The following is a 14,739-nucleotide window of genomic DNA, read 5'->3' as shown; positions in this document are numbered from 1 at the left end:
CACAATACTATTATCAATAGTAACACCGCCCATAGTGTTTATCCGATAATCTGGAACATCGGTACGGTCTACTGATCACACTCCGTGGAAATGGCCTTTTTTGTGGATTTCCGTTCCAGAAATATTAGACTTGAATCTGTGCCTGCGTTCAGGAAATGGGGAAGTAAAGCCGGTTACCTGACTTCCTCACTGTAGCTTGTGCCTGGTGTCTTTTTAATTAAACCCACAACACTTTAATCATGAGATAGTGCATGACAGGGATGCGTTTCTACAGACATATGACTACAGCGAAAACCTCAAAAGTGAGATGAGAAGGCTCAACCAACAACATCAGTGACAAACGTCAGCAAATCTTCATAGCTATAAATTGTGTTCTATTTAACAATCTGTATCCAATGGTTGTATTTATAGTACTGAATACATGATTGTGTCCAACATGCAGGTTGATTTATCACATTTTTCAGAAAATCCAGGTCCTGTCATTTAGTTCAAGGTCAAGGTCACACAACACTTTAAATGCTATACGTCATTATCAACACAAAAAGGAGGTCTAGCATTGACACATGAGGATAAAATGTGTCATAGGTGAAGGTCACAGGAAAAAAATCCACAGAAATGTGTTACATAAATCAAGGTCACATAAACGTATATATATATATAGTCCCAGGTCAAGGTCAAAGAAACATGATAACCTGGTCAAAGTCACAGAGATATAAAACTGAGGTCAAGGTCACAGGGAAATAATTGCAAGTTGTATCCACAGATAAGATGTGTAATTTAGCTGCTTTAGATATATAAAACCAAGGTAAATCCATGACCAAATCATAGAGACAATTATGATCCAGCCAGGTCAATTTTAAAGAAATAGGTCAAGGTCACGTTTACAGAAGTACAATGCTTGGCTAAGGTCATAAACACATATCAAGATCAAGGTCATATAACAGACAATCAAAGTCAAGGTTATACATAAACAAAATAAGTCATTAAATTGTCACAGAAATATAATGCAAAGGTCAAGGTCACAGAACATTATACAATCAAAGTCAAGGTTACTTAAAGAAAATAAACGATAATGCCAAGGTCAAGGTCACAGAACAGGCAATCAAAGTCATGGTTACATTAACAAAATAATCGGGTCATTGAATTGTCACAAGGTCACAGAAGCATAGTCTCAGGTAACACATAGATGAAAAAAAGTGCGAATGGAACATATTTACAAAGATGACAAAACTAAAGTGGTGAAAACAGTAGAGTGTTGATAAAATATAGTCTGTCTATATACAGACACCATGATATTGACAAAACAATATCCCTGACTGCTAAGCTGTGGGTCCATCTCCTTTTTCATCAAAGCACGATAACACAATCAACAACCTTCCCGAACTCTCCTATTTCAAAACAGTATGTATTATTGGACAAGCACCCTGTCAAACCACCACCGAAAACCAATAAATGACTTAGTTGTTCTGTAAAACCTTCATGTTTATAGAAGGATCTAAGTATGTTTATCCGGTGAATTGGTGGAGATTGGGTTCTCTGTGATAAGACATGGAAGGATTGGTGGCGCGGTGTTATGGAACTCAGATTACCCGTCCAAACCTCCTGTAAATGATACAGAATATTGATATCTTAGATAAACGTTCTTGATCAACATTCAATTTGCCATTTTAAAGGACACTGGTGTTCTCAGTAGATTGGCAGATTGGGTAGTTTAGGATTTTGGATCTTGGGTGTCTTTTGTAAATGTTTTTTGATAGGCAATGTACAAGGTCACCCTGTATATCTTTGTTTCCATTAGAACAATAAGAGATACAATCTTTGTAATCTGCCAAAAGATTCAGATCAAACAATCGTTTTTTTTGTCACTTGTAATAAAACCTACATTAGTAACCTTTTTCTGTATAAAGACTATCTGCTTGATAAGACCACTTTATTGGGGCGTAAGAATTGTACCTGCTGCCCCTATTGCATGATCGTAAAAGGTGACTAAATTTAGGATCTTATCTTTCTCTTCTCCCTAACTGACTTTATCCTTCCTAATGCCTCCCTTGGCACCGCCTCACTTTTGGTCTTGAGTTGAGCGTTCGCCCCTGTGAGGAAGGCTCTGGGTTCTGTCCCCTGGCCGAGACACACCAAAGTCTATAAAGTGGTAGTTTCTGCTCCTACTTAGCGCTCAGCATACAGGGAGTAGGACGACTGGTTCGCCCGTTGTTAGTACAGTGGAACCTCCCGAAACCGATCATGGTCGGTGCATATAATTTCGGCCGGTTTAGAGAGGGTTCGGTTTGGAGAAGTGAACCGAATACCGATCATCACGATCCGGATTTAATCAATCGGAAGTCGTTTTTTATATTAGTGCACCGCACGTATGCCTAGTGTTCGTTAAAACCGACCGATATTGATTGTTAATGTGAATGTTATCACAAAAGAGAGAATCATAAGTTTAAAAGGAATGGATTACAGCAAACTTGACTTTGTTACCGCTTATAAACGTAGTTTAGTTAGTTAGTTGCGTGAATGTTCTTGGGGATGTTCTCGCCTGCAACCTACATACGACCGATCGCTTCCGGTTACGTCAAGAATCAAATTTAATGGTCTAATTACACGATGATCAGTCGATGCCGGTCATTATATGACATAGTCATTTTCTAAAACAATACATGGCTTCGGCTTCTTCATACAGATAATTTACGTTATCCGACAACTACATATGTAAATAAAAAAAACGTGTGAGATTTGCATACGAAACTTTCTCTTTATTACTAGCTCTGCTTGTTTTCCTACAGTAAACAAACCGCGTGCACATGGTAGACCTTCGTTAGATATCTAAACAATAGGCATGATTAAATAATAACACCACCATCTCGGGTATAATTACCGTGTACCTATAGCCTTCACATCTGTATACATGCCCAAGGACATGGCATGCAACAACTATGGTACAGGTACGTGTGTATTTCACGGTCGGTTGATCAGACCTCAATGCAATCTATCGGTGTCGCTCAGGTAAGGCCGGTTTTCAGAAGTGTATTTTAGTTACATTTGACTATTCCGATCTCAAAATCGGTCCGGTATTCGGAATTGGGAGGGATCGGTTTTGGGAAGTTTTATATACTATTAATAAAGAGGAATTCATTCCGTGCATGACATCCATGTTCGGTTTCTAGAGGTGATCGGTTTTGAGAAGGTTCGGTTTTGGGAGGTTCCACTGTATAATATTACCAGGTGGGGTGTGTTGCTTGGTGTCTTCGGGGGCATGCTTCAGTGATAAGCACTATAAAAAGGGCAACAGTTCCACTATACAAGAAGACACAACATGAATATACCGCAGTCTCCCAAAACAAGTACCTCGCACAACATACACGCAACACACCGCATACATGGGAGGCCGTCCTTACATGACCATAGCTGTTAATAGGACATTAATCAAACAAACAAACAAACAAACAAAAGGGTACAAACTAGCCCTGCCTTTCAGTGACTACTCTTCTGTATAAAGACCACTCCTTTGGAGTCCAAACTTATAATAGCCCTGCATCCTTTCAGTGACTGCATCTGTAAAGACCTCTTCCTTGATAAACTACTTTTTGGGTCCAAACTAGCATTGCCTTTGAGCGACTACCTCTGTATAAAGACCACATGTTTGGGGTCTAAAATGACTAAATTTCTACACAGAAAAATTGACCTGTGCATAAACACCACTTAGCTATAAAGACCATTTTTCTTTTTCTTTGTCCGTTAAGTGGTCTATATTTACAGGTTTGACTGTATATCTTTATTCACATTAGGAGAATCATTTGTATTTGTCGTCCAATAGTTTAAGATCTACTGAATCATGTACTATTTGATAGTCATGCATGTGCATAAGATTTACACAAAGCAAATGTTTCATTCATACCTATATTTACACCATGCACCTTGTTTTGAAGATTCTACAAAATTTCAAATGTGTTGATTTTTTAAATCAGGCGTTTACAAATCTGGAAATTTCACTGGTTTAAGTTATAAGAACTTTACATATTTATGTATCAGTTGGAGAAATTATCAGTAGCAGGATGGGACTGGAACTTAATTCTACTATTTATGTATAAATATGTAAACAATTTATACCACATATCTGTTATATGAATGTAACAGCTTTTATATAGGGGCTGTTATGTGTTAATTTGTTTGTTATATGAAGGTAGTTTTATATAGAGGTGAATTTTAGTAGATAGATGGTTTTATATAGTCAGTATTTTAGATAGATGGTTTTATATAGAGATATCATTTTGAAGGAGGTGTCAGTATGTTTTTTATATAGAGATGTCATTTTGAAGGAGGTGTCAGTATGTATACAAGGTTTGCCCTGTATATGGTATTCTTTGTATGGGATGTCATTTACATAGAGCTGTAATATGGAGATGCAAGGTCATTTTTACAGATGGACATTTTTGACAGGTTTCACTGCCATGCTTTCACATGAAATGATAAAGCAGAAATGGATAAGATCTCATATATTTGATGGAGTTGGTTTGTCTTTTGATGGCACTTTGGTGATATTCATCTCATTAAAGAGTTGTCCGAAGGAGACCTGATGCAAGAATATTGGTGATAGTACATCTCAAAAGAGTTGTCCGAAGGAGACCTGATGCAAGAATATTGGTGATATTCATCTCAAAAAGTTGTCCGAAGGAGACCTGACGCAAGAAAATTTGTGATATTCATCTCAAAAGAGTTGTCCGAAGGAGACCCAATATACAAGAATATAGCAGGCAATAGCAGTCAATGAAACAATAAAATCCGGATTTGAAATATAAGATCAAAAGTAGATCAAGCTACTGTCTTAAGGGCTAAAATTAGGTACATAAAGGTCACAACTTGAATTATCTAACCGACTCCCACTCCTATTGTGATTAACACTATGAATACATTTGTGTTGAAATACAGATATTTCTGCTATAGATGTAAGCTGAAGCAGAACAATAATAGCTTTAGGGTTCAGGATGCTTGACAGTGAAGTCAATTAAGTCATCATTGCAAATGGACATGCAATGTCTGCACCGACACTACATTACCCAGATTTATTGTTGGAGTTATGCCCCTTTCTACCTGAGTGGTGTAAATTGGCATATGTCCCCATGCAGACACAATATATCTACCTGTTATCAAAAATGTATTGAGAGCACCTGATACAGTATTACCTGTGTTAGTGACCACCTCTGTATAAAGACTACCTGTTTAATAAGACCACTTTCTTAGGGTCCCAAACGACCTATTTATAAATACAGATTGACCTGTGTATAGAGGCCCCTGGCTATAAAGACCACATCTTTTCTTTGTTCATTAGGTTGTCTTTGAAATCATGTTTTACTATATCTACATACATTGGAAGGTCTTTGAAGTCATGTTTTACTATATCTACATACATTGGAAGGTCTTTGAAGTCATGTTTTACTACTATATCTACATACATTGGAAGGTCTTTGAAGTCATGTTTTACTATATCTACATACATTGGAAGGTCTTTGAAGTCATGTTTTACTATATCTACATACATTGGAAGGTCTTTGAAGTCATGTTTTACTATATCTACATACATTGGAAGGTCTTTGAAGTCATGTTTTACTATATCTACATACATTGGAAGGTCTTTGAAGTCATGTTTTACTATATCTACATACATTGGAAGGTCTTTGAAGTCATGTTTTACTATATCTACATACATTGGAAGGTCTTTGAAGTCATGTTTTACTATATCTACATACATTGGAAGGTCTTTGAAGTCATGTTTTACTATATCTACATACATTGGAAGGTCTTTGAAGTCATGTTTTACTATATCTACATACATTGGAAGGTCTTTGAAGTCATGTTTTACTATATCTACATACATTGGAAGGTCTTTGAAGTCATGTTTTACTATATCTACATACATTGGAAGGTCTTTGAAGTCATGTTTTACTATATCTACATACATTGGAAGGTCTTTGAAGTCATGTTTTACTATATCTACATACATTGGAAGGTCTTTGAAGTCATGTTTTACTATATCTACATACATTGGAAGGTCTTTGAAGTCATGTTTTACTATATCTACATACATTGGAGGTCTTTGAGTCATGTTTTACTATATCTACATACATTGGAGGTCTTTGAAGTCATGTTTTACTATATCTACATACATTGGAAGGTCTTTGAAGTCATGTTTTACTATATCTACATACATTGGAAGGTCTTTGAAGTCATGTTTTACTATATCTACATACATTGGAAGGTCTTTGAAGTCATGTTTTACTATATCTACATACATTGGAAGGTCTTTGAAGTCATGTTTTACTATATCTACATACATTGGAAGGTCTTTGAAGTCATGTTTTACTATATCTACATACATTGGAAGGTCTTTGAAGTCATGTTTTACTATATCTACATACATTGGAAGGTCTTTGAAGTCATGTTTTACTATATCTACATACATTGGAAGGTCTTTGAAGTCATGTTTTACTATATCTACATACATTGGAAGGTCTTTGTAGTCATGTTTTACTATATCTACATACATTGGAAGGTCTTTGAAGTCATGTTTTACTATATCTACATACATTGGAAGGTCTTTGAAGTCATGTTTTACTATATCTACATACATTGGAAGGTCTTTGAAGTCATGTTTTACTATATCTACATACATTGGATGGTCTTTGGAAGTCATGTTTTACTATATCTACATACATTGGAAGGTCTTTGAAGTCATGTTTTACTATATCTACATACATTGGAAGGTCTTTGAAGTCATGTTTTACTATATCTACATACATTGGAAGGTCTTTGAAGTCATGTTTTACTATATTCTACATACATTGGAAGGTCTTTGAAGTCATGTTTTACTATATCTACATACATTGGAAGGTCTTTGAAGTCATGTTTTACTATATCTACATACATTGGAAGGTCTTTGAAGTCATGTTTTACTATATCTACATACATTGGAAGGTCTTTGAAGTCATGTTTTACTATATCTACATACATTGGAAGGTCTTTGAAGTCATGTTTTACTATATCTACATACATTGGAAGGTCTTTGAAGTCATGTTTTACTATATCTACATACATTGGAAGGTCTTTGAAGTCATGTTTTACTATATCTACATACATTGGAAGGTCTTTGAAGTCATGTTTTACTATATCTACATACATTGGAAGGTCTTTGAAGTCATGTTTTACATTACATACATTGTTTTACTATATCTACATACATTGGAAGGTCTTTGAAGTCATGTTTTACTATATCTACATACATTGGAAGGTCTTTGAAGTCATGTTTTACTATATCTACATACATTGGAAGGTCTTTGAAGTCATGTTTTACTATATCTACATACATTGGAAGGTCTTTGAAGTCATGTTTTACTATATCTACATACATTGGAGTCTTTGAAGTCTGTTTTACTATATCTACATACATTGGAAGGTCTTTGAAGTCATGTTTTACTATATCTACATACATTGGAATGGTCTTTGAAGTCATGTTTTACTATATCTACATACATTGGAAGGTCTTTGAAGTCATGTTTTACTATATCTACATACATTGGAAGGTCTTTGAAGTCATGTTTTACTATATCTACATACATTGGAAGGTCTTTGAAGTCATGTTTTACTATATCTACATACATTGGAAGGTCTTTGAAGTCATGTTTTACTATATCTACATACATTGGAAGGTCTTTGAAGTCATGTTTTACTATATCTACATACATTGGAAGGTCTTTGAAGTCATGTTTTACTATATCTACATACATTGGAAGGTCTTTGAAGTCATGTTTTACTATATCTACATACATTGGAAGGTCTTTGAAGTCATGTTTTACTATATCTACATACATTGGAAGGTCTTTGAAGTCATGTTTTTACTATATCTACATACATTGGAAGGTCTTTGAAGTCATGTTTTACTATATCTACATACATTGGAAGGTCTTTGAAGTCATGTTTTACTATATCTACATACATTGGAAGGTCTTTGAAGTCATGTTTTACTATATCTACATACATTGGAAGGTCTTTGAAGTCATGTTTTACTATATCTACATACATTGGAAGGTCTTTGAAGTCATGTTTTACTATATCTACATACATTGGAAGGTCTTTGAAGTCATGTTTTACTATATCTACATACATTGGAAGGTCTTTGAAGTCATGTTTTACTATATCTACATACATTGGATGGTCTTTGGAAGTCATGTTTTACTATATCTACATACATTGGAAGGTCTTTGAAGTCATGTTTTACTATATCTACATACATTGGAATGGTCTTTGAAGTCATGTTTTACTATATCTACATACATTGGAAGGTCTTTGAAGTCATGTTTTACTATATCTACATACATTGGATGGTCTTTGAAGTCATGTTTTACTATATCTACATACATTGGAATGGTCTTTGAAGTCATGTTTTACTATATCTACATACATTGGATGGTCTTTGAAGTCATGTTTTACTATATCTACATACATTGGAAGGTCTTTGAAGTCATGTTTTACTATATCTACATACATTGGAAGGTCTTTGAAGTCATGTTTTACTATATCTACATACATTGGAAGGTCTTTGAAGTCATGTTTTACTATATCTACATACATTGGAAGGTCTTTGAAGTCATGTTTTACTATATCTACATACATTGGAAGGTCTTTGAAGTCATGTTTTACTATATCTACATACATTGGAAGGTCTTTGAAGTCATGTTTTACTATATCTACATACATTGGAAGGTCTTTGAAGTCATGTTTTACTATATCTACATACATACATTGGAAGGTCTTTGAAGTCATGTTTTACTATATCTACATACATTGGAAGGTCTTTGAAGTCATGTTTTACTATATCTACATACATTGGAAGGTCTTTGAAGTCATGTTTTACTATATCTACATACATTGGAAGGTCTTTGAAGTCATGTTTTACTATATCTACATACATTGGAAGGTCTTTGAAGTCATGTTTTACTATATCTACATACATTGGAAGGTCTTTGAAGTCATGTTTTACTATATCTAATATCTACATACATTGGAAGGTCTTTTACTATATCTACATACATTGGAATGGTCTTATCTCTTTTCTCTCTCTTTGAGATTGAAAGTTAAATTATGAACAGCAACATAATAAATTAGAAATGATATTATTGGTTTGTGTTATGTCCTTGTTTTAATGGATACCTTAGGTTATCATTAGGAACGGTTTAGTTAGATCAATTAGCGTCCTCTTAATTAAACTACGTAGAGTTAATTAACTCATTCACCCCTGATTTCATAATGGACTGGTCTAGTCCTTGATTTAGAAGAGTCTAAATGTGTCTTCAGGGATGAATGAGTTAAGGATGTGTCAAGTTTTGATGGTAGAAGAAAAGTGGAGTACCTGGTGAAAAAACTCCGACCAGCAGTTAGTATCTGGCAACCGTCCACATTGGATCGATTCAAACTTGTGACCCAGAGGTGGAGGGCTTGTGGTTAGTTGTCGGGACCTCTTAACCACTTGGCCACCACACAGCATCCCCCCCAACATTATGCAAAAATAGATGAAATATTACATTACAACCTTTTAAGTTATTCTATAAAAATACAATATACCGTACACGAGAAAAAATACATTTACACAAAAATACAAAAAAAAAAAAAAAAATATACAAATTACATCTTTTCTTTACAGAGTTGCCTGATGACTTAATTCCTTCTTCAACGTCAGACTCGATGGCAGACGACAGTTATGGTAAGTAATTTATATCAATTATAGACCTTTGGTGAGGTCGATATGTTGTTGTACTAACCTGTTAATCGAGGTTAATAAATATGAATTAGTTCTACTGTACATCTGTATGAAAACATATTGAACTTTATCAAACGTCCGTAATTTTCATGTTTGGGATGAAATGTGCTTGAGAAAGGAGGAATTGTATTATCTTATATAAATGGCAATTTACATTTGCCAAGTACCCTTCATAGGGAACTCAACATTTGGCTATGTGTCACAGGAGTGATATTGTGAAAATGTCGTAGAATGTCTATTATCAGATTTAATTATCGTAAAGGCTGTAACATATTATCAAAATCCTCTAATGTATTTAGGATATTTTGTTGGAGATTCGAGAGCTCTATATTAGTCTGTGACCCTGTACATTTATTGGTAGGGCATGTATCAACAATATTGGTTTCTAGAGATTTCCTTGAAAATGGGCTATATCTGTATTTTATTGAAAATGCACATGGTATCTATAGATTGGCAATAAGAACTTTCCTGAGAAATTCAAATGACTATAAACCTGCAAGAGTTCAAAATTAAAAAATTGTCTGATTTCAATGAAAATTGGTGGGTTCTTGGTGACACACGAATATCATAATCATAGATCAATTAAGCGTCACCCTTTCTGACAGATGTTAGTTTTCTACTGTCAGAATATCCTGATATATTGTAGAATATTTACATTCACCTGCTACTACTACTATACATTATAAACTAACCAAGATAAAATGAAGTCTATGAGGGTGTAACTTACACCCAAAACGTGACCATTATGAATTACTAATGTTGACATGGTAACGTCAACTGATCACCGTCAAAATGGCTGTTCTATTTTGTGGATTAAATCATCATTGATATATAAACTCAGTTTCCTGGTCCAACTTAAACAAAATTAATGCATAGATAATTACCCTCACAAAGAGTTAATGATTTAAATATTAGATATAAATGTTAAACTATCTTCCTATGGAATCTATATATAGATGCCAGAGTTTTGAAGAATCATCTGATATCTCTGGCGTCTATATAAACCATAGATTCCATAGGAAGACAGTTTAATGCTTAAATTGTCTTCATGATAATAAATGTACCATGTTTGCTATTATTGCATACAAGGTACCAAAAAAATTATGTCCAATGTTTCTGGACTGGGTCAATTACCAGCGACCATGTTGCTCAATCAGAAGAGTATTTAGCTAGTATTTGGAAGGTACTGCAGGTTTGAACCCCGCTCTGGCCGCGCTTTTTTCTGCTCTTACTGCGTATTATAGTAGCATGAACATGTAGAATACTAAATCGTACGTTCTTGGTAAAAAAGTAACTTGTTTCATCTATTACCAATGAGGAAATAAAAAGGAATGATAATGGTTAGGCATTTTGTATAATAACATTTTTTCAGTTGTGTAACAAGTAAGTTATTGGCTAAGCTAGTTTAGATGTCACCTAAGATAAACTGTATATAAAACTTGATAAGTATACAGTTAATATTAGAAATTGTTGTTTGTGTATGGGAAATTAATGCTAATTACACGAACACCTTTTTCGCATAAAAATTTCCCTCATGCGTGATATTATGTGTATATAGATATGAATATATAGAAATGAGTACGTCCATGACCGTCCTTAACATGTAATTTTATTTGTTCTTCTTGTGTCTTGACAAAGGGGCAGATCGCCTTAAAAATTTGACAATCTTTTGTCCACACTGTTAGAATTACTTCTTTGCCCTATAGATATGAATATATACATACACTGAAAAAATGACGAGTTAACTGAAAAAATAACAACATCATGAAATGTAGGAAGGTAATGCAAATAATGAGAGCCAAGATCACGACTTACAGTAGTGAAAAGATTCAAGGTTTAATATCCAAGCTGTACCTTAAAGATGCTCCACCGCTGACAAATGATATTTTTTCACTATCAAAAACACGAGCAGACGATTTAGTATTTTTCTTCAGTTACAAAAGTTACTTACTTTACACCATTACCACCATTGAAAAGTTTGAGCTTCTAATTTTACTTCAAGTTAAAGTTACAAAAAATAATTAATTGCATCCCAAAAAAATTCCGTGGCACTATATCCTATATGAAATTAAGTACTGATTGCGCATGCACTAAGGGCAAAATAATTAATTTTATATTATTTTTTGTGTTAATTAAACATATATATCCACAATTAAACACCAATATTTGTTCAAGAGATTAATATCATTATGCTCTGTCGGCGGTGGAGCATCATTCCCATAAACATTCTCCAGTTACCGTTAGTGTGGATCCTATTGTCACAGTAGTCGCTATATTGTTCTTTATTGTCCTAAGTCGCTGGTCCCGTTACTAACTTCGAGCATCGCGATTCTTAGAAAATTCAGAATGACTTTGGCGTTTTTGAGCAGTATCTTCTATTTCACTGAAAAGAAAAGCAAAATTTATGAAGCGCGTTAGGTTAAATGGTATTTATCTTTCCACAAAGAAAGTTCAAATTTATGACGTGTGTGGTTGGAAAAGATGGGTTCCAATGATTTAGGGTATATTTTCACCAGTGCACTGAGGTTGTTTATCACAGGGATCCCTAGGGAACCTATCGACATAGCGCTGCACTTGGAACTGCCGTCACCCACCTAAAATTAACTGTGATGAACGAGGGGATGGGTGAGTTAGAATAGAGTTATCTCCCCCTTGTATCATGTGACATATGTCGGCTGTTGTGTATACTTTCGTAGTTCAGAGAGGCTAAATAGAATGGTACACCTTGTGTTACAGTAAAACCTGCCTATATATGAGAAACCACCTCAGAAAAACAACCACCTCAACTTACTCACCCTCAAAATTTCAAAATGGACTGGTCTAGTCTTTCATTAGAAGAGTCTAAATGTGTCTTCAGGGGTGAATGAGTGAATTAGACCTCTTTTGTGATCCGAGGTCCAAATGGCTATGAACAGAATTCAACCTTAAATTTGTATAGAGAATTATTCTAAAAAATAGCTTTATGCAAAGATGTAAAGTTTTCTTTGCCCTTTGGTTTATCTTTGCAGACAGATTTGACAATTTTTTAAGGGTTTAGGACATACAACTATTCAGTCATAAAGACCACAATAACTGTAAAACCAAAATTGACATCGTTGATTGAGTTCAGAAGACGTCATATATCTCTCCTACATATTATTAGTTTATGCTTTTAGCTGCTCTGTTCAATGATAGATTCATAAAGATAACAACAGTTACTGTGTTGTCATGTTCGAAGAATCTTGACAAAATGCACCGTTTAGAAAATTAGTATTCAAAATTGACAATAAATTAATTTTTGCACATTATAATAAAGCCAGTTATTTAAGCATTAAATTGCCTTCTTGGGGAATTTATGGTTTTATTTATAATTCTTCTAGGATTGCAGACAAATTGAATAACGCGCCTTTTCTGTTATTTTCAAGTCAAGCTGTAATATACACTGTTATATCGCTATTATCAAATCAAATACCCCGCTGCCCTCTTCAGTGAAGCCTCTTTTTGTGACCCCATAAGTACCTCATATGAATCCCCGACGTCATTCGCATTAAAAAAAAAAAATCCATGGAAATAAACATCAAATCATCAGTACACTTCCAACAATTTAATCAATATGTTCCATGTTTAAGATATATCCAACATTTAAAATCATATCCACAAAAATTATTGCGAATAACATTCATTTCATTTCAGCAGCACACAAGTATGAACACAAAATGCGCATTACGTTATTACGACATGACGTCGGTCAGAACGACGTCAACACACGTTAACATATCACTACACCAACGGGAGTTATAATCTCATAAATTCCCTTTTTGGATGGTAAGTTTATATAGTGTCAGTCCAAACAACTGGAAATATATTTACATATACTTTTCATGCAGATGCAGATAGTCTAACGATTTTTTTCGAAAAATTGCTATGATCGCAAAAATTTGATCCGCGAAATATTGAGACACAGTTGAATCATAACATTAACTATGAAAACAAAATTGTGGAAATTTAAAACTTGACTCTTCAGTATCCAATATGTTAACTTCCATATTCTTAACACATTGAAGTGGGGGATATATATGACTTGGATTTGCTCGTAATGTAAATTTTGTGAATGAATAAAGAATAAATTTCAAGTCTTTACACTAAATACAGCATATCATTTTAACCTAAAAGGACTCCACCTTAACTCATAGGGGTTGCGGTTGCTGAGTGGTTCATATGTCCCGACATAATTAAAAGTCCTCCACCTTTGGGTCGTGAGATAACAAATGCCACTGTAGGAAGCAGTTGCCAGGTATTGACTGCTGGTCCATGGTTTTTCTCCATGTATTCTGGCTATTCTCCACCATCAGAAACTGACACGTCCTAAACACATGACCCTGGCTGTTAATAGGACGTAAAACTACACAAACCACCCTTATCTTCTACTATGGACTGACAAAGAAAGATTCTTCCGGCGTTTAATTCTCAGAAATTTGATCTGTGTTTTTGTCTGTACCATTATCTGTTTACTTTCTTTCAAAAATTGTTACTTCGAAAATGTTTTGTAAACAGTTTGAATCTGTGTCTAATTAATCAGTTTTAATTGGAGCGTTTTAATTGGGATGTTTTTAACTTGCAGTTTTAAGTTTGATTAATGTGTATTTGATCTGTTGTTAGAGAGAGAGAGATGTTTTTCTTAATATTTTTAAATTTTGCAGTAACATAACATTTTGATAAAAGAGATTCTTCTGGGTTCAAACCTTTTTTTTTTGTCAATTTATAAGATAACTATAAAGCATGGGTTCTTGTTAAGATCAACAGAAAAGAAGATAATGATCTGAGATACATTGTAATTATGGGCATAATATGAATGTGTGCATTCCCTTTTCATTGGTGGAAAATTATTCACTTCTTATTGGTTGAAAGTACATTCACTTCTCATTGGTTGAAATTACATACCATTTTCA

General features: G+C 34.3%; 1 protein-coding gene across 1 annotated transcript in view; it reads left to right on the top strand.

Moving 5' to 3' along the window:
* LOC138334576 (ecdysone receptor-like) overlaps positions 1–14,739 on the top strand; it is a 344,788-nt gene that overhangs the window by 65,931 nt on the left and 264,118 nt on the right. Inside the window, exon 2 of the mRNA XM_069283227.1 lies at positions 9,695–9,754. Within this exon, the coding sequence (XP_069139328.1) occupies positions 9,695–9,754 (60 nt within the window). The remainder of the gene's footprint in view (positions 1–9,694; positions 9,755–14,739) is intronic.

The sequence above is a fragment of the Argopecten irradians genome, chromosome 11 (genome assembly GCF_041381155.1).
Source record: "Argopecten irradians isolate NY chromosome 11, Ai_NY, whole genome shotgun sequence".
Taxonomy (NCBI): Eukaryota; Metazoa; Mollusca; class Bivalvia; order Pectinida; family Pectinidae; genus Argopecten; species Argopecten irradians.
The sequence above is the reverse complement of the archived record's forward strand: the minus strand, read 5'-3'. Positions and strand labels throughout refer to the sequence as shown.